The sequence below is a fragment of the Dermacentor silvarum genome, chromosome 10, assembly GCF_013339745.2.
Source record: "Dermacentor silvarum isolate Dsil-2018 chromosome 10, BIME_Dsil_1.4, whole genome shotgun sequence".
Lineage (NCBI taxonomy): Eukaryota > Metazoa > Arthropoda > Arachnida > Ixodida > Ixodidae > Dermacentor > Dermacentor silvarum.
Genome location: NC_051163.1, coordinates 31,781,875 through 31,799,579, shown reverse-complemented (window position 1 = coordinate 31,799,579; position 17,705 = coordinate 31,781,875). Strand labels below are relative to the sequence as shown.

At 44.1% G+C, this 17,705-nt stretch overlaps 3 protein-coding genes across 4 annotated transcripts in view; 1 reads left to right on the top strand and 2 right to left on the bottom strand.

Annotated features, from left to right (window-relative positions):
* Positions 1-5,831, bottom strand: part of LOC119430968 (acetylcholinesterase) — a 12,593-nt gene extending 6,762 nt beyond the window's left edge. Inside the window, exon 1 of the mRNA XM_037698436.2 lies at positions 5,760-5,831. The gene's annotated coding sequence lies outside the window, so the exon portion shown is untranslated. The remainder of the gene's footprint in view (positions 1-5,759) is intronic.
* Positions 1,052-11,288, bottom strand: LOC119430965 (acetylcholinesterase). 2 transcript variants are annotated; one of them, XM_037698432.2, is made up of 3 exons: positions 11,217-11,288; positions 3,501-5,077; positions 1,052-1,496 (listed from the first exon to the last, which is right to left on the bottom strand). In XM_037698432.2, exons 2-3 carry the CDS (start codon positions 5,066-5,068, stop codon positions 1,292-1,294), a joined length of 1,773 nt encoding a protein of 590 aa, XP_037554360.1. In that variant the 5' UTR covers positions 5,069-5,077; positions 11,217-11,288; the 3' UTR covers positions 1,052-1,291. The 2 variants fall into 2 exon arrangements, with proteins under 2 accessions (XP_037554360.1, XP_037554359.1); XM_037698431.2 differs by lacking the exon at positions 11,217-11,288 and adding an exon at positions 9,773-9,885.
* LOC119430964 (protein FAM91A1) overlaps positions 9,853-17,705 on the top strand; it is a 36,601-nt gene continuing 28,748 nt past the window's right edge. Inside the window, exons 1-5 of the mRNA XM_037698428.2 lie at positions 9,853-10,141; positions 11,244-11,328; positions 11,981-12,132; positions 13,961-14,018; positions 15,454-15,521. Coding sequence (XP_037554356.1) covers positions 10,070-10,141; positions 11,244-11,328; positions 11,981-12,132; positions 13,961-14,018; positions 15,454-15,521 — 435 coding nt within the window. The 5' untranslated portion in view covers positions 9,853-10,069. The remainder of the gene's footprint in view (positions 10,142-11,243; positions 11,329-11,980; positions 12,133-13,960; positions 14,019-15,453; positions 15,522-17,705) is intronic.

The following is a 17,705-nucleotide window of genomic DNA, read 5'->3' as shown; positions in this document are numbered from 1 at the left end:
GACCACTACACTGATGTCCGCATTTAGCATGGCGAGAGCGATATGGCTGCTTCTTCAGCAGCTTCTGATTTGGGTGTCGAGATGATAATGGTCGCTGAGGTAGCGATTCGCCCCGAGCCGGTCACCGCGCAGACTGCAAAGTGAGGGCGGCTAGGAGAAGGAGGATAACGAGCCGCGTCCGTGTAAAGCAGGACATCTCTGAGTGGCCGTTGCAGAAATCGTGCAGAGAGTCCGCGTGAGCCCTATACGCCTGGTGTCGTGGATCCCTGCGAGCATATTCTTAGGGAGCGGTTTGACAAATATCAATCGGCCGTGACAAGATCGAGGTGGTAGGGACGCGTTTCTCTTGTGAGTGGGGCCATGCTGTACGCCTGCAGTTTCGCAAGAACACGTCTGCCTGTCGTTGTAAGCGCTAAATGGTAATGCGCGGTTCGGTGTGCTTCAATGAGCTCATCTGTATAGCATAAGTTACGAACGCCCAGGTGGTGGAGCTGCTGGGTGCTGATATAGCGTGGAATGTCAAGCGCCGTCTTGTAGGCCTGGCAGATTATGGAAGCCACCTAGCTTGGTCTTATCCTACTCAGAATAAACGCCTGGATCAGCTTACAAAGGTCTGTTTCCTTAACCCCGTGTTTACGAGTGGCAATTCTACGATTGAGCCGTGACATATGCTGGGCCGCTGTTTACAGCTTGATGATGGATGCGCCATTGCGTGTGTTGTTTTGCAGCAGCATTCCTAAGATGTGGATGGTCTGCACCTCAGGAATGCTGACGGCGTTGAGGCGAATGTCAAGCGTGACATGCGGTGGAGAAGCCTGAGCAGAGCGATTGGCTTTGTCGCGAATTACGAGAAACTCGGACTTTGATGGTGAGCATGTGAGCGCCACGGCCTCAACATGCATGTGACTGTACGTTATACGTGTGAACAGCCTCTTCAAGCGCAAAAGGCTCTGACGGGGACTTTCACGCTGAAAACGCAAACATAGCGGAATCTGACGAATGTTCAGAGTAAGAACCCCGGACTGTATACTGGGCCTTGAGTTGCCCGGAGTGCTTGTGACGTCACCTGGCCGCACCGCGGCTTATTTTATTGCTGTAACGCGCGCCCGTACCGGTGGCTTCGAAGCCGGTTAAGATCACCGGAACGGTGACCTTAATTGGCTTGGTGACCTTAATTCGCTTAATTGGCTTGGTGACAAGGAACGGGCACAATTAAGGTGACAGTTCAGTCATGATTGCACGACGTCTTGCGTTCGAACCCTGGTATACACTTTTGACACGAAATGGTCTGCTACGCGCACCCAGAGTCTTCTCGACAGGACGGGACCGGAGGGGTCTGGTTGCGTCGTAGGTCCTCCCAAAACTCGCAGTAGGCTTCTCGGTGTGCGCACCCGACACTTTCGTTGACATCCAGCACCAGATGTTCCTTGCGCGAATTCGTGCGCCTGGGCCAATTGGTCGACTGTGACGATCCGTCTCCTGGAAGGTTGGGGTTCCTGGGCACAGCAGGAGTTCTCAGTTATAAATTACTCAGTTATAAATTACTCAGTTATAAATTAAGGCCAGTCGCAGAACTAACTATATAGTGTCCACGTTGCTTAGTATGCGCGTTGACGCGTGTAATAATAAGGAGACGGTCTAACCCCCGTATTCTCAAGCAAGCCTACATACGTTGTGTGCGAATACTGGAAACTTTTGAATAACGAATCGAATATTGCCCCATCCTATATTCGGTTTTCGAATCGAATGGTCACTATTCCAAAATGGGAAAATTTTTTCGAATTGTTTTTGAATATTTCAAATGGCCAACTGTACAAGCTTAAAATTTGAGCGAAATTGCAATAAATTTAATTCCGGCGGCCTTAGCAGACGTAGCAGACGAGAAGTTGCAGAGCACGCTATGTCGCTCAGGAAGCCAGATTGCCCTGATTAACCCTCCGTCATCGCCAATGAATCCTGTGTATGAGAATTAACTGCTAACTCGTTATATACCGTGCAACGTAATGACAAAAACTTGCCAACGTTATGAATATAACCTAGGATAGTAGCAGCCCCTTTGAATCGAGGTGGCGTCAAATAATCATCTAGCACATGCTGTTAAAACATTTTTGTGACAAAACAAAAACAACAAATATGGCGCAATTTTTGTAACATGTCTTTTCTGATCTCTTCTGTTTTCTGTTATGTTGTATTTATGTGATTTCACCCAAATAATCTGTTTATTGTTTTTCCGCAATCGCACGGAAAATAAATTGTTAGATATTTTATTCCATTAACGAAGTAACTTTTACTGCCCTCATGACTGCTGCTTTCATGTAGTACGAAAAAGTCAAATGCTAGGATGACCAGATCATACATACACAGATAATCAGCTAGACTACGTAGAACATATGAGATGTGACCACCATTTTTTGAAGGAAACTCTAGCTCACACTAAAATAATCGAACTTCGCATGAATGTCGCATTCGAAACGAAAATACATTTGTGACATCCGATATTCGTTACAAGCATAAGTTCGTCACAGGCTGACATCGGCGATATCCTTTCTGAGACCCGAATACAGCTATGGGAGATAATCGATCTTCAAGGTGGATTTTATTGCCTACTGTTATGTTACGAACGTGAAAAACATTTTTAAAAATTTAATACCATGGTTAGATGCCCAAAGCTGTGTCGCCATGTGTGTGAACAAAATTACAATGCCCTCATGGTAAAAACTGCATTTCATTGCCTAAACGCAGAGATGACGATGGAACTACGTGTTGCCATGTTGCTGCCGCGTCCGGTATTTTCACGCAATCTCAGTGATTTCGAAACACACCTCAAGGTTGCTTTCCGCCGTCTGGGACCACATAGAGGTACAGATCAATTTAGTGTCAAATTTCTCGAAAGTGTATGATAAGAATATGAGTAAACGACTTATTTGCAGTTACACATGCACTAGCTGTACTTCACCCCCAGATTTAATAATTTGCGCAATCACTTCCGAGTGAATTTCGAAAAAAAGAAACACCTTAAAGGCAACGTGCAATGCATTGTACCAGGGGTACTTAGGAGGATAAACATATCAGGTTTAATTCGCTGTATCCGATAACTCGGTATAGCCCTGTTCGTTATATTGAGGTTCGACAGCTGCTGCTTAGGAGGATAAACATATCAGGTTTAATTCGCTGTATCCGATAACTCGGTATAGTCCTGTTCGTTATATTGAGGTTCGACAGCTGCTGCTTTGGAGGATAAACATATCAGGTTTAATTCGCTGTATCCGATAACTCGGTATAGTCCTGTTCGTTATATTGAGGTTCGACAACGGCTGCTTGGGACGATAAACATATCAGATTTACTTCGCTGTATCCGATAACTCGGTATAGCGCTGTTCGTTATATCGAGGTTCGAGAGCGGCTGCCGTCTTATACACGAAATTTGTAGCATGCCCGAAGCACGTGCGAAAACGGCCAGCTGAGAATGTGCCACGACTGAAGCGTGTGCATGTACGCACCCGGTCTTGGCGAAGTTGGCCCAGTACCGCATGATGCGACGGCTCACGATTTTATCCTCTTCGCTGTACCGGTGCGTGTCGTTGAGCGGCTCGCCGAACACGAAGGCAACCTCCTCACCGTGCATTACGCCCGTCCACGGGGGCCACGGGTTCCGCGAAGACCTGCGCGCGAACACGTACTGGTACACCGGTATCTCCGCTTGGACCAGGCGGTCTGCCCACCGCACTGAGGGACACGTGAAGTGATAGTCACCTACTATCAAGTCCAGGGCCCTCAAGATCTCCGCGGATGTCGAAGGCGTCTTACCGGCTGCGTACATCTCCAGGACCTTGTCGATTGGCATCCCCCTCAGCGACGGATCCAGCGCTTCTAAAGCAGCCGTGAAATTTTGTCTCGTAACTTTCGGGCTCTTTTCCGTCACTGAGAGTCCTAAAAAGTACTGCAGGAACCAGGAACCTTCGTTTACGTTGGAACCCACCATGACGCTTATGTTTGTCGCGAACGCACCCGCGTCCATCAGCGTCTGCGGCGTGCCTGGAAGGAAAGCGCCGTCTTCGACGGGAGCGAACGGAAAGTCGACAATGCCACCGTTATTCGATTCGCTTGTCACGATATCTTCGGGGTCTTTAATGCGGAGGTAATCCAGTGTGTCCTGGTCCAAGCCGTCCGGGCATCTCAAAGCAACAGCCAGTCTTTTTGCAGCTCTCCGAGCCGTGTCCCTGTCGTGGAAGCCCCAGGGCGAAGTGGGCGATCCGCTCTGAAGTATGGCCCTGGCGAAGAGTGGTTGGGAGAGCGGCGACATCATGTGCAAACCCACGCTGACAGCCCCGGCGCTTTCGCCGAACAGTGTCACTCGGTTCGGATCGCCTCCGAAGGCTGCGATGTTCTCTCGGACCCACTTGAGCGCCAGGTACTGGTCGTAGAGACCGGCATTTCCGGGCAGCTGCTCATTGCCGAAGGACAGGAACCCGAGCGACGCGACGCGATAGTTCATCGAGACCACGATCACGTTCTCCTCCGAAACCAGAGTCCTAGCGTCGTAGACGTCCAGCGTCGAAGTGCCGCTGTAGAAGCCGCCGCCGTAGATCCAGACAAGAACAGCGAGTGGTTCCTCGGACGACGGGCAGCCGGGTGTCCAGACGTTGAGCTTGAGACAGTCCTCGCTCATTTCCGTGTTGGCGTTCCACATGACGCTGCCGCTGAAGTTCCCGTAGAATGTGTCCAACACTTGGAAGCAAGAGTAGGGCTTCACTGTGGCATCGAAGACGTCCCTCCACCGTTCGATAGGTTCGGCGCGATCGAACCTGCGTTGACAGGTGGGAGGCTTAGCGTACGGTATTCCGTAAAAGACACGCACTGGCTTTCCCAGACACGACTGGGCGATGAATCCTTTGACCGGGCCGTTTGCCGTGTCTAGTACTACTGTTTCCACCGGGTCTTCGTCATCTTCAACACGATTCGCCGCGTCGTCCTCTGGCTCGGTCGAGAGGCATTGCAGGACGACGCCACCGCAGACCAGCAGCGCGAGCACCGTCAGGTGACAGGGCACCGAATTTTCGAGAAGCATATCCTGTTCCTGCAAACGTAATACGCAACAATCATGGCAGTATTCGATTGACGCCGGTCAGTTCTGGAAGCACGTGCGCCGAAGCTTGGAATGAATTTCGAAGCTATAATATGAAGCATCAGTTTTCAGATCTCGAAACTTGTGCCAGCCTCAGAATTTCTTTTAAGTGCGTGTATACCTTGCAAACTCACTGGCTCAAATTCGTAAATTACAATGAATGCTCCCTAAAGTGATTAGTAAGTAAGTTAATTAGCGATCTTTTGCAATTGTTAGTGAATTGTGAATTCTGATTTATGGTGCCGTATACTTTAGAATCCAGCTCAACCAGTAGAATTCATGCAAGCGAAACATTGCCATCTCTACGGCAACGCACTGCAGCTATACAAAGGAAACCTGGGTGTCTTTTGTAGGAAACCCCTGGCACGAAGCTACAACTTCGTAGGAATAGAAAGCCTATGGGTTTCCTCTGTAGTTTCTTGCTACAGTCGGGTGTATGACATTTTTTATCTTCCATGAACTTTCCTCCACCATGTGGACTTTCACAACACTGATTGTGCCTTCCGCACGCGATTAAAACGACTTGCTTAAGTTAAACAAATCCTATATTATATCAGGATAGAGCAACAAGACTCCAGCGTACACTGGATATACAATTCAAAGGATGGCTCATAATCAACACTTGGGTACTCACTCAACGTCGGTGCGCTATGCACACGTGCTCGGAGACTTATGCCTTGGCTTCCCACTCGCTTGCGCGTCAAATAAAAATCGGTCGCCGAGGTAATCTTAGTAAAGGTCATGCAAGAAAAATCAGGCGCTTTGTTGTCAGCACACACGTGCATATATTGTTGTGTGTTGCTTGCGCGTTTCGAATGACGGACGGGCGTGAGTGACGAAACAGTAGAGCCGTATTTCGTGAAGTGACAGCTCCCGTAAGGCTCCCATCACACCCCTCAGTTGATTGACCTTTAGCTCACGTGTGGTAGCAGACTTCTCACAAGCCCCGGTCGCTTCAGTCTAGAGCGACGTAATATTCGAGGGCAGATTTAGATGTTTCAGCTCGAGGAAAGCCGCACAGACCTTCAAACCAGACGTTATTGTGCGCCGTATCTTGAATCGAGAGATTGCTACGAGATTACGCTTTTGTTACGGCACAAGGTTACAGCGCTACAAGTAACCGATTGCTTGAAATACGCGGTCACATTATTTTTTGCGCGATGTTTCTTTTGGTTGATCGATTACGTTCTACGGTACAGGTTGAAATCACTCATTTAAATATTCAATAACTCTATAGTCATGGCACTCAGTTAAGTGATAAGAAAAAAAAAAAACGCTATCAGCAGTGATACGACTTTGAGCTCGGCAGTATAAATGGCGCCATATTCAGCAAGCCAGAAAGTGGCCGAACTCTCTGACATTTTGTAATCTGCCATGGCACGCCTTGTAACCTTTTGTTCGAAAAGATCAAACCACAGCTGCTCCTTGAAGGAATCATATATTGTTCGTCCAGGCCTGTATATACAGGGTGTCCCAGCTATCATGCACCAAGATTTAAAAAAAAAAATTATGGGGTTTTACGTGCCAAAACCACGATCTGATTATGAGGCACGCCGTAGTGGGGGACTCCGGAAATTTGAACCACCTGGGGTTCTTTAACGTGCACCTAATCTAAGTACACGGGTGGGTTCGCATTTCGCCCCCATCGAAATGCGGCCGCCGTGGCCAAGATTTAAAATCATGCAATAGCCATGTATAGCTGGACAAAACCAGGGTAATGTTGTTTGCCGTCGCTTGGAGATACTCAGATTATTTTTTGCATTTCACCTAATTACATAATTAGTCTTATTTAATTAATCAACTTCTGAAATGTTATAATTAGATGAAAAGCGTCAATTAGAAAATTGTAGAGCAACATGAAAAACTCCCGACACAGCTTAATCCGGAGCCCTCCACTACGGCGTGCCTCATAATCGGAACTGGTTTTGGCACGTAAAATACCAGAAAAAAAAAAACATAAAAAAAGGGCAAGCTTTCTGTTGCTCAAAATACGTTCTACATAAAAGTGTTTTTCCGAGCGTGAAAGAAGCCCGCCAATACACGCAAAGTGCCTCAAGCAGCCAGTCGCGCGCCAATCTTGCGTGTATTCGTGTACAGTTTTAAATCTTGGTGCATGATACATGTATATACATGTAGTAACCTAACCTACTGGATAACAATCACTGTTGGTGAGCAGTACGCCATAATACGCATACGTAGATGTTAGCTATATACACATGTCATCAATCTTTGGTGCAGAAAGAAGTGTCGTTTGGGGACAAAGTGCAATTTTTTCTTAGAGTGGTACAGTATAAGCTTGCTTCCTTTGGGGTTGATCTTGTCGCCGAACACTAATAGTCATCTACACTCTAAGAAAAGTTTACACACTTTTGGGTTTATCTTGTCCCCAAACAATAATAGTCATATATTGGGTGCCTTTCTTTTCTTTAGCGCTGCACGCCCGGTACACTGTAGAACAATTTACACCCTATTGAGTAAGGGTGTAAATGTGTATATAACTCACATCCTTACACCCTTTTTGGATGTAAGGGTGGGAGTTATGACCGATTTATATCCTTATATACTTTTGAGGGCGTAAATTATTTTAGTCTGTATTTCTAGATCACGAACAGCATGCGCGTTATCAGAGCAACATAACATTATTGACAGAGAAACTTTGCGAGCGCATAGTTTTCAAGAAAGGAAACGCAATCAAGACATATATGGCAATTATTGTTCGGGGAAAAGATACGCCCCAAAGGGTGTACGCTTCCTTATTAGAGTGCACTCCTTTTAGGTGCACTCTAATATTAAGTATTAAGAGGTGTTACCCTCTTAAGTGTACTTTTGTCTCGCAAATGGACGATATAGTTATCTTTCTTGTGAACATGTATATCTGTATACTTTCTCTATCGCTGTGTAAACTCTGAAAGAAGAGTACACCATTTGGGACGTATCTTTGTCCGCAAACAATCGTCATCCGTTATCGTCTCGCTTCATGTTTGCTGTCTTGAAAACTTTGCACTCGCTACTTTCTTATCAAGAATTATATCTCACGCTGATAATTAATGCGCATGCCGTTCGTGATCTGCGGTAAAGAAAGGAAAAACACCCAAGACAAATTACGATTATTTGTTTTGGACAAGATGGGCCCTAAACGATGCAAACCTTTTGATAGATTGCGCCCTGTTCTTTCCCGCATAGCTTTATTGACATGAAAGTATAACCAGTGAACAGTAAAAATATGCATTCAAGAAAGGAATTGTCTAGAAGAATAATGTGAAAGTTAATCCAAAGAAAACGCACATGTTGCCTTTCGTAGATGTTACTCTAAAAAAATGTTTACACCCTTTCAGGCGCACCTTTGTCGCACAATGATAATCGTCATCGATACGCCCCAAATGGTGCAACTTGTTCTTAGAGTGTAATCCTATAGAGGTGTAGTTTTTGGGTTCATTTGAACACTCTAAATGTTTGCACGCTTTAGGGCTTATCTTGCATACAAACAATAATAGTCAACTTAACGCTGCGCGCCCCCAGTATTTCCAAGTCACGAACGGCACTCGCTATCCGAAGAAGGAACCGAATGCGAATGAATGTTTGTTGTCAAAGTTAATTTATTGGTTCGCATATATATACTTTTCAATTTTATTATTCACAGCAGTTTCTGATTTTCGTGACCCAAAGGAGTACAGGCCTCAAGGCGTTCATGGCAGCTCACTGGGGTCCTGTTAGATAATAATAATAATAATAATAATAATAATAATAATAATAATAATAATAATAATAATAATAATAATAATAATAATAATAAAAACTGTGAGTCAGTAGTGTTTAAAATTACGAGCCACCTTCCTTAACCGTTCAGAAGGAGAAATGTTATAATAATTGAAATTGAAGCTGAGACCTTTTCTTTCTTATTGACATTCGTGACACGTACGAGTTTGACACGTTTTGAAATTCCCGCACATTTCACGCTCCACTCTGGACTACGATGAAACGTTTGTGCATCATATATCTGTGCGTTGCCTGTTATAAACGAATGACGCAAAACGCTTTCGATAATATTGCATAAGGGCGCACGTTCACAGCTCATTATGCGGCCACGAACTGTTGTTGTTTTCTCTGCATAATAAGTGACACAGAGGACCCTGGTGACACATACCCACCGTGTGGGATATCGGCCGAGAATTGGGCGGTTTGCACAAAATGAGTAAAATAAGTACAGAAGATGAAAACTGTCTTATTGGGAAAGACTTGCTATTGCACGGTGTTCACAGTGGTGCGGTCATGATACTGGAGTAAATCGAAAAGTGTTAAAAATAAGAGGAATAAATTTACTTTTGGGGGGAAGGCAGACGATGCGATTGAGTTTATAGAATAAAGTTTTTCATTGCATTGCAAACATTCCGGTGGCTGTACCCCAATGCGGAAGCCGCAAAGGAAAGCCGGGCGAGAACATTCATGCTGAAGCCAAGTTTGTTTAACTGCCGTTGTTTGTGGAAAACTCCAGTCGTAATACTGAGCAGGGCGCGGACGTTTGCGCGCCGTCCGAAGAAGGAACCGAAAGCGCAACTTCAACCTGCTTGGGCTCGTCGCATTCATGATCGCGACGTGCAAGCCGCAGGAGCAAATAATTGAACGACGTTGATATGGATAATGACTCACTGCATCCATTTCGAAGTCCGCCGAAGCTCATGCAGAGCGTCCGTACCTCATAGCAACGCAGAAACTATGTCAAGGAGGAAGTTGGTGCAGAAATAACACGCGAAACCACGCCAACCACGCCTTTTCCAAGACCGGCATCGACGGCGCCATCAGCTAAACATGGCCGCTCAGCATTTTGTCTGCTGGAACTTGGCAAGTGGTTGAAGATTTCGCGTGTTTCCCTCCACTCTTATGTTGGGGCCGGCCGGGCCCTCGTATTAGGTCCTGCATTTTTGTGTTTGTCCCTTCCACGTAGCCATGAATGCAGACATCGAAAGTTTCATCAGTAGGAACTGTCCCTGGAACAAGCTGCCGGACAGCGCTAAGAGGGTGAGCATGCACGTCGTCAGCTGTTTTGCGATCTGTCTGCTCAAAGCCGCGTTTCTTTGACCGGGTTTCGTTGCTTTAACTTTAATACGAACAGTGGTGACATATTGAAACAATTTTCTCTCTATCTTAAGGCGCCATGGTCTGTCGTTTGCGAATCGTTTTTTTTCCCCTCCTTTCGGGTGAACCGAAAGCGTGCTTTCTGATTTGCTTTACTTGATAAAGAAAATGAAGGCGATTAGTATAGTCTCTGTCGCTATCTGCTATCAAAGTGAAGAGTATTATCTGTCATTGGTAGCTTTGCTAACGGAACTAACTGGGTACGTAGGTTTGGCTGTGGACTAACTGACAACTTACGGTAACGAACGCCCCCGTTCATAGAAACCTAAAGTGGTCATCTGTAAATGTTAGAAACTACTTCACATCTGATGTGCATGCAAAGAAGTAATGAATGGATGACCCATAGGATTGTTGATGTTCTGCGAAGCACGGAATAGGGACGACGTGTGTCTGTTAACAGACGAAAAGGTGTGAACACGTCAGGCAGTAAGTAATGTTTTTGTTGCCTCCACGTACGTTCACACGCTTCAACATATTAGAGTTACCTCTAAACATATGATTTCTCCTCTACACATTGCTCTTAACTAGTTCAGCAATGATCGAAAACACGTGTTCCTCACCACTCCTAAATAAGCCATACAATCGAAATCCTTCCAACATATTATATATATTTCTAAAAATTGTTTCGGCGTTAATCGGCTGACTTTACAAAACGTTTGAGTCACTGCTTGTACAAGTTCTTCGAGTGATGAATATTTTACCTTTGTGGCCCGACTGAATGTAATCTTATTTGTTTTTCTGAATTGCGCGAATGAATGAATGGCAGAGGGGAAAAAAAAATCTCCTTGCTGTTTTATTGTTCGGTCGCTCACCAATTAAGTTGCCTTGGAGTTTGAAGAATATAAGTATAGTTTCTATCAGTGCACCTTCAAATAGAGATAACACGGTGCATGTTTTGTTTTGCTGAAATGTATGATGGAATGACATGTTAGTAAGCAAAGATAGTCTTTATACTTACTGGCTTCCTCTGATGTTATCCACACAGCTGCTTGGAAATTCGGAGAAAGAATTCGAGAAGACTGTCTTTCAGTATAGCATCAAAAACCAGCTGCGGTTCCGGGGAAACCTGGGTGAGCTGTGCTTCTTCTTGTTGATTGTCCTGCTGTTCAGAAGCCGCAAATCTGCTAAAGTGTTGCTTCTCATTTGACTACTGTTTTGTTGGACAACGTAGAGAGACTCATCTCATATTGTGTGTGTGTGTGTGCATGCCCCTGTTACTGCAAGGGCTTGCCACACAAGGCCACGAAGGCAGAGGGAACGTCCTCCACTTGTTATCAGCTGCTTGGAACGTTCATGCGAAAGCTGTGATAAGCCTTGACCCCAGCCAAGCGAAGCTTGTGTACTCTCATTTGAAATCTTAGAAGTCTCCTGCCTGATAGTGTGACGTAGACCTTGCTGTCAAGGCGGCTTGCTGTGCAGTGAAAGTTTGGCCAATTGACTTCCGTTTCACTTATTTAACAATTAAACCACAATTTGGATTACTTTTCAACTGTTCATTTTGATCCTTCCACACTCACACTGTTTACTATTTTCGAATGTGTATCGTTCTTGCTGACTTACAATCATGGAAGCTTTTTGTACGGTGGAGTTCTGGTTAGCCGATGACACGGAGGCGTCTTTGTTGCTCGAAGATTTGATGAGCTAATGCATAAACCTAATTGGTGCCTGTAGACTCAGTGAATGATACGCTACAGTCTTTTGCCTGCTTCTGTCCACTACTAGTGCGAACGTATCACCGAGATGAAAAGTCCTACTACGACAGTGTGCTGCAGTACAGCCGCAGTCACCTGATGCTCTACCCATATCACCTGTCTGACTACATTGTGACGAGAATGCGCATCACCCCTTTCCAGTATTACATTTCCATTATGCAGGTAAGTCATGTTCATTAAATGCTTGAGACTTCTGGTTTGTTGACTGGCAGTATTGAAGCGCCGTAAAGTTAGTTGAAGATAGTATTCAAGGTGTATTATGAGAATAAGTGGCCTTTAGTAATCATGACCAACCTTTATCATCGCCTTTTGAGCCTGCTTCGTGCTTGTGCTAAAGCTTGGTTTGCTGTCTTATATGACCTTTGCAGCGCTACCTAAGGACTTTGAAATGGCCAGTTGTAAATACCATTGCTTGCTGCTATAAAGCTAATGAAATAATGTGTGCATTTCTTTTACCGTAGCCTGCAGATACATCTACTTCATCATTTCTCAATGCTGATCTCATTGTGCTATTATTAATTGAAACGGGAAAGAGGTTGGTGGCTGGTATGATAGCTCAATGCTTAGAGAGACATGTGCTGAAGAAAAATATGAGTTGAGCTATATTGGTAAATTGCCTTTCGGGAATATTGATAAAGCCACTGTTACGGTGAGGGGAGGCTTGATAAGCCAGAGAATACGCAAAAACAAAATACAGGTGGCGTCACCGTCTTGAAATTTTCACACCTACCAGCCGTAAAAGACTGTGTAAAATGCCTAGTTTTAGATAGTGTAGATGTAGAGCAATATCTGCACAAAATTTTACATTTGGAATATGAGTGGATGCATCACGGAAGCCAAAACTGAAACTGAAACACCGAAACTGAAAAAAAGAAAGAAAATACTGCCATTACGACTTTCTAGGAATGACGCACAATCTATAGTCTGTGACAACCTAACAATTACAAGGTGATATATATTCTCTCCAACTCGAACACAATTTGCCTAGCTGCGCCAGCCAATTAGGTTGGCTTATTTGCCTGACATCAAGTGGTTTCGCGTGTTTAAAAACAACTATCTTCTTCTACAGATCGGTCTTTGTGTCACTGGTTTCAGGGTGAAACACGAACGTCTAGGGCAACTTTGATGAGTCATCTTGATATCACTGTTCAGCCATAGCTGACATTTTAGCTTGAAACAACAATGTTTTATTTTCCAATTAGCCTAGCATGTACATAAGCAGAGCAAAGTCATTGAGCTGTGTGCGGACTCCAACAAGCTTGCGCCTCTCTTTCAGAAGGTGAAGGGCAGGTGCTCTGCGTTTTTGTGGGTGGAGCTTGTTTGTAATTTTTAAGTTGCTACCGACTATAGAATGTTGAGGGCCAGTGTCGCTTCTCGGAATGACCTCTGTGCTGATACTGTGCTAGAGGCGGGCTGAAAATTCTTAGAACAGACGGGCAGGGATTTATGTAATATCTACTAACCACCAGACGTATGTGTTGTTTCCTTAGATGCTATCAAAAGACCTCCTACAATTGGGCAATTACCAGCTCTGCCACTTTTTCAAGACTGCTTTAATAGTATACACCCATTTGTAACCAATTTAGCCGATGGGAGATTTTGTTGCAGTTGGCTTTTAATTGTTTACTGGTAAAGAAGGACTACATTGCTTCCTGAAAGAACCAATGACTGAATTGAACAAGTTTCAAGAATTTTTCCCTGCGTAAAAGTGGCCCAAGTACAAGAACATACCTGGAAGTCTGTGACGTCATAGCGACACATTGGGGCCCGCGTTTCGGTGAAAAATTCGAGAAAGCAAAGTTTGGCCTTCATTTGCTCCAGTAGCACACCGACTTTTTCGAAATACGAATGAACTACTAGCGAATGAAAAATAGAACGTTGAAAGCTTAATTTTTAACTGATTTATTCTTGCTCTGTAGTATCTCCGTAAGCTTGTTCTTTCAATGCCTCATTCTTCGTTTGGATTTCACTTCGTTTGATTTCATTGCAGGACCTCATGGAGCAGGAACGAAGCTACGATTCGTTGCCTAACTTCACTGCGGCCGATTGTGAGTGGTTGCGTCCATCCTACTTTTCTTTGTTTGCACCAGTCAGAGTCACCCTGGGAACATCACTAGCACGTGGGGAGAAATGAAAGGAAGCTGTGGTCGTCGTCTTCATCACATTACCTTCGAGTGCGATTCGATTACCGCAAGATTGACATGTAAATCTAGCGTGCAGCATCGACGTGCCCACATACCACACAATGTTGCATCTTTATCTCTCTTTTCTGTTTCCTTCAGAACGAGCATGTCCCACTGTGACACATGAGGTACAGCGTCCTTAAATGTTGCTTCATTTGTGTTATAAATTTTTGTGCATGCACCTTTCATCACGATTCTTCCCTCGACAAGCGTCGTACCTCGCCTTCGTCCTTGCGACATCGCTCTGCACCTAACCCAACCCAACCTAACCTAACCTAACCTGTACATGCCGCACGCTCTGAATCCGCCTGACTTGGAGTTTGTATTTCAGCATAGCTTGTGGGCGAAGTAGTGCATAGAAACACAAAAATTGCGTGGCAATAAAGTTGTGACCTTTGCGGTGGATAAATGTAAGTGTTCCATGAGATTACATGTTGCACAGCATGAAAGTGATCGAAATTGTACGCCTCGCCATTAGTTTTAAAGCATTTAATTAGCTGCTTCACTAAAGCTTTGCTTCGCATAGATTCCAGCACGTGCGCTCTCGTCTCAAGCTGTTCTATTCCGCTGCTTGCTCTTGGCCATAGATGGCACCAAGATGGGGCTCTTGCCGCAGCGGGCACTTTGCGTCACGATGAAGGCGATGACAAGGGCTCAACTGCCACCCTTTGCTTGTGCTGACCTTGGCACTAGCTACAGTGTTATGTTCTCCTGCCAGCATTTATTTAAGTTAATTCATGGGAATATTGCATTTCCTTTCTCTTAGAATTCTTATTCTTAAAGAGAAACAGTACATGAGCCTTGATTGGGGGATTACTCTTTCGAAATGCCCTATGTTCGAGTGAAAATGTTGTTTGTCTATTAGAAGAATTGCAATATAGGTCAAAATTCGCCCTTTCAACTTTGTGCCTGAACCATATGGGAACCATATGCCACCATGACGTACTGGTGAAGTTGCAGATTTCATGGTATTTTTCCCTATTTAGGTCTGTTTAATACTGAAACAGTTGTAAGTGTTTCCTAGGTTGAATCTGCATTATATTTTTAATACAACATGATCTTTTCTTTTTTAAGGTTTATTTATATGGGGGTCTCAAACAGACAGTGTCTAGTCGAAGGCATCATGAAGGGGTGGTGTACTAATATTAAGGGGGCACCTCCACTCAATTAAATAATTAAGTTACTATTTGCAATTACAGTACCTTGTGCTGCACTCTAACTCAGTTCAACGTATCTGATTAGCGTCCTTTTAAGCATTGTTCTCAGCCACACAGCTGAAGTACACCCGTTGCTATTACAGGCTTGAGATTACTTGGCATAGGCCGGAACCAATACATCGACCTGATGAACCGCTGCAGGTCATCAAAGGTAAGCTCCTGTTATCACTGTAGCAATTCGAAGCCTGTTTGGTTATAATTGGCTCCGTATCGACAGTATTGGGTAGAGGCCAAGCGCTAACGTTATCACAGCTCAGTTAACACAGTTACGTTTGATACATAATTGCAGACAGTAAAATAAAGTGGCAAAATTTAAGTGTTTATTTCTCTCTCGGCCAAGGGCAACCATTGCCGTAACCCCATAGTTCAATGGACCAGTTCAATAGAGTTCGTAACCCCATAGTTCAATGGACCTCGATTTGAAGGCTCTCTATTTTAAACGAAATATTGCTTATGATAAAGTCCACTTTCTGCCTGATGAATTGGTTCCGATGAGGGTTTACTGTAATTATTACATGAAAGGTGTCGAGGATCTACAAATATTTAACAACTAACAAGCGGAATGGCGCTCTTCCGCGACCGTCGGCCACAGCGCACCGCTTGCTGCCGTGACCAAAACGTAGTGTGCCACATACTGAAGGTGCAAAGGCGTAGCGGTTTGACATAACCTGACATCCACAAGTTGTAGTTGTAATATATAAAGTAGTTATTGTGTAGAAATTGTCACAGATACAAAAAAAAAAACAAAAAAAAACACATTCACTGTGAAATTCAGGGAGTGAGACTTCTATAGCTGCACTACATCACCTGCTAAATACGAAGTGGAGTACTGTAGTTGCCTTGATTAGATGCAGAGAGTACTATACTTGGTAGTGAAATTTTAGCTAGGAAAAAAGCTAAAGGGCATTGTTGAACCACTGCGCTGTTTCTTGACTGGGAGCGGAGTTGAAGAGGAGTTTGGAATTAAGGCATGAATGTGCATATGGAGATGAGTGAATTGATTCATGTCCAGTGTGTTATCTATACTAGACATACAAGCATACTGTGTGCGTGTGTGTACGTATGTGTGCTGTATGCACAAGTGTACTATGCATGAATGCATCATTTCATGTTGCCCCTGTCATTTAAAGTACGTAGTATGCCAGGCATATGGCCAGGCAAACGTATCCAGTATACATTAAAGAATCTTTGTCTCTCTCTGTCACACATATCCAGTGTGAAAAAAGTTTATTATGAATATAAACATGCACCTTTATAGACTGGTTTACTGCTACTTATGTCCGTTTTATTCCAGCGCTTCTGCTACAAATGAATGTTAGTTTACTGAACATTTGTCTTGTGCTTTCTTTAGTACCTCAATAGGGCGCTTTTGTTGTCGCACGTAAGTATTTATTTTTTAAACTATCCTTTTTTTTGCATCAGTTATCAATGCGTCTAAGTTTATTGATGTGTGCAGCCTGTTGAAGGCGATAACTTCTAAAATAAATTCATTGTGCACAAATTTTTTATATCAAAGCAGAAAAAGATATAAAAGCTTATCATTATTCTAGTTCATGTCCGTTACAGGACAAAGACCTCTCCCAGCAATCTCCGATTACCCCTGTCTTTCGCCAGCTGACCCCATCTTATGCACGCAAATTTTATAATTTCATCACATCACCTGACACTCTGCCATCCTCACGTTTGTGTTTCGCTTCCCTTGGAACTTGTTTTGTTACTGTAATAGGCCATCAGTTATCTCTCCTCTAGGCATTTCTCTGTTTCTCAACTCCATTTATTTCTCTTCAATCTCAGCTAAATTGTTAGGAAAACTTGCAAAAGATTCTAATACAATTAAGTGCACCAAGGTTTTTGTATTGAATTGGTAACCAATCCGAGAATCCCAGCTCTGCAGTTATTCAAGTTGTACCAAACAAAGTCGACGCTTACTATATGTTGCCGTACGACACATGTATTACACAAGAAAGACGAAAAAGAAAAAAGGAAATGGCAAATGCTGCAGGTTCCACAAAAAAGCATTCACTTTGTGCTAAAGTTTGCATTTGCTGTATCACTGTTGAAATGTGATATTGGCCAGAGCATGTACAGAGATGGCTCTGTAGAAGGCTGGTGCTAAGAGCTGTCCCAAGTTTTGGGATGGCTGTCTACAATTTCGAGTCTTACTTTGTTGGCCAGAACTGAGATTGAAGTATTCGCCGCCAGTCATTCTCAGAATGTTAACATACTCGCATTATGTGGATGATGGAAGTTTGATATTAATCAGCCATGTGCATGGAAGACAGTGCTAACACTGGTATCTCTTGCTTTTACGAGTGAGAAAAATTCGGGGGGAGGG

Bases quoted from the DNA above. Each gene is read 5' to 3' on its own strand.
- LOC119430965 (XM_037698431.2), bottom strand. The intron at 1,497-3,500 runs GTGCGTACATGC...TGCTGTGCCCAG, and splicing joins GCCAACTTCGCCAAGACCGG to GAACCCCAACCTTCCAGGAG.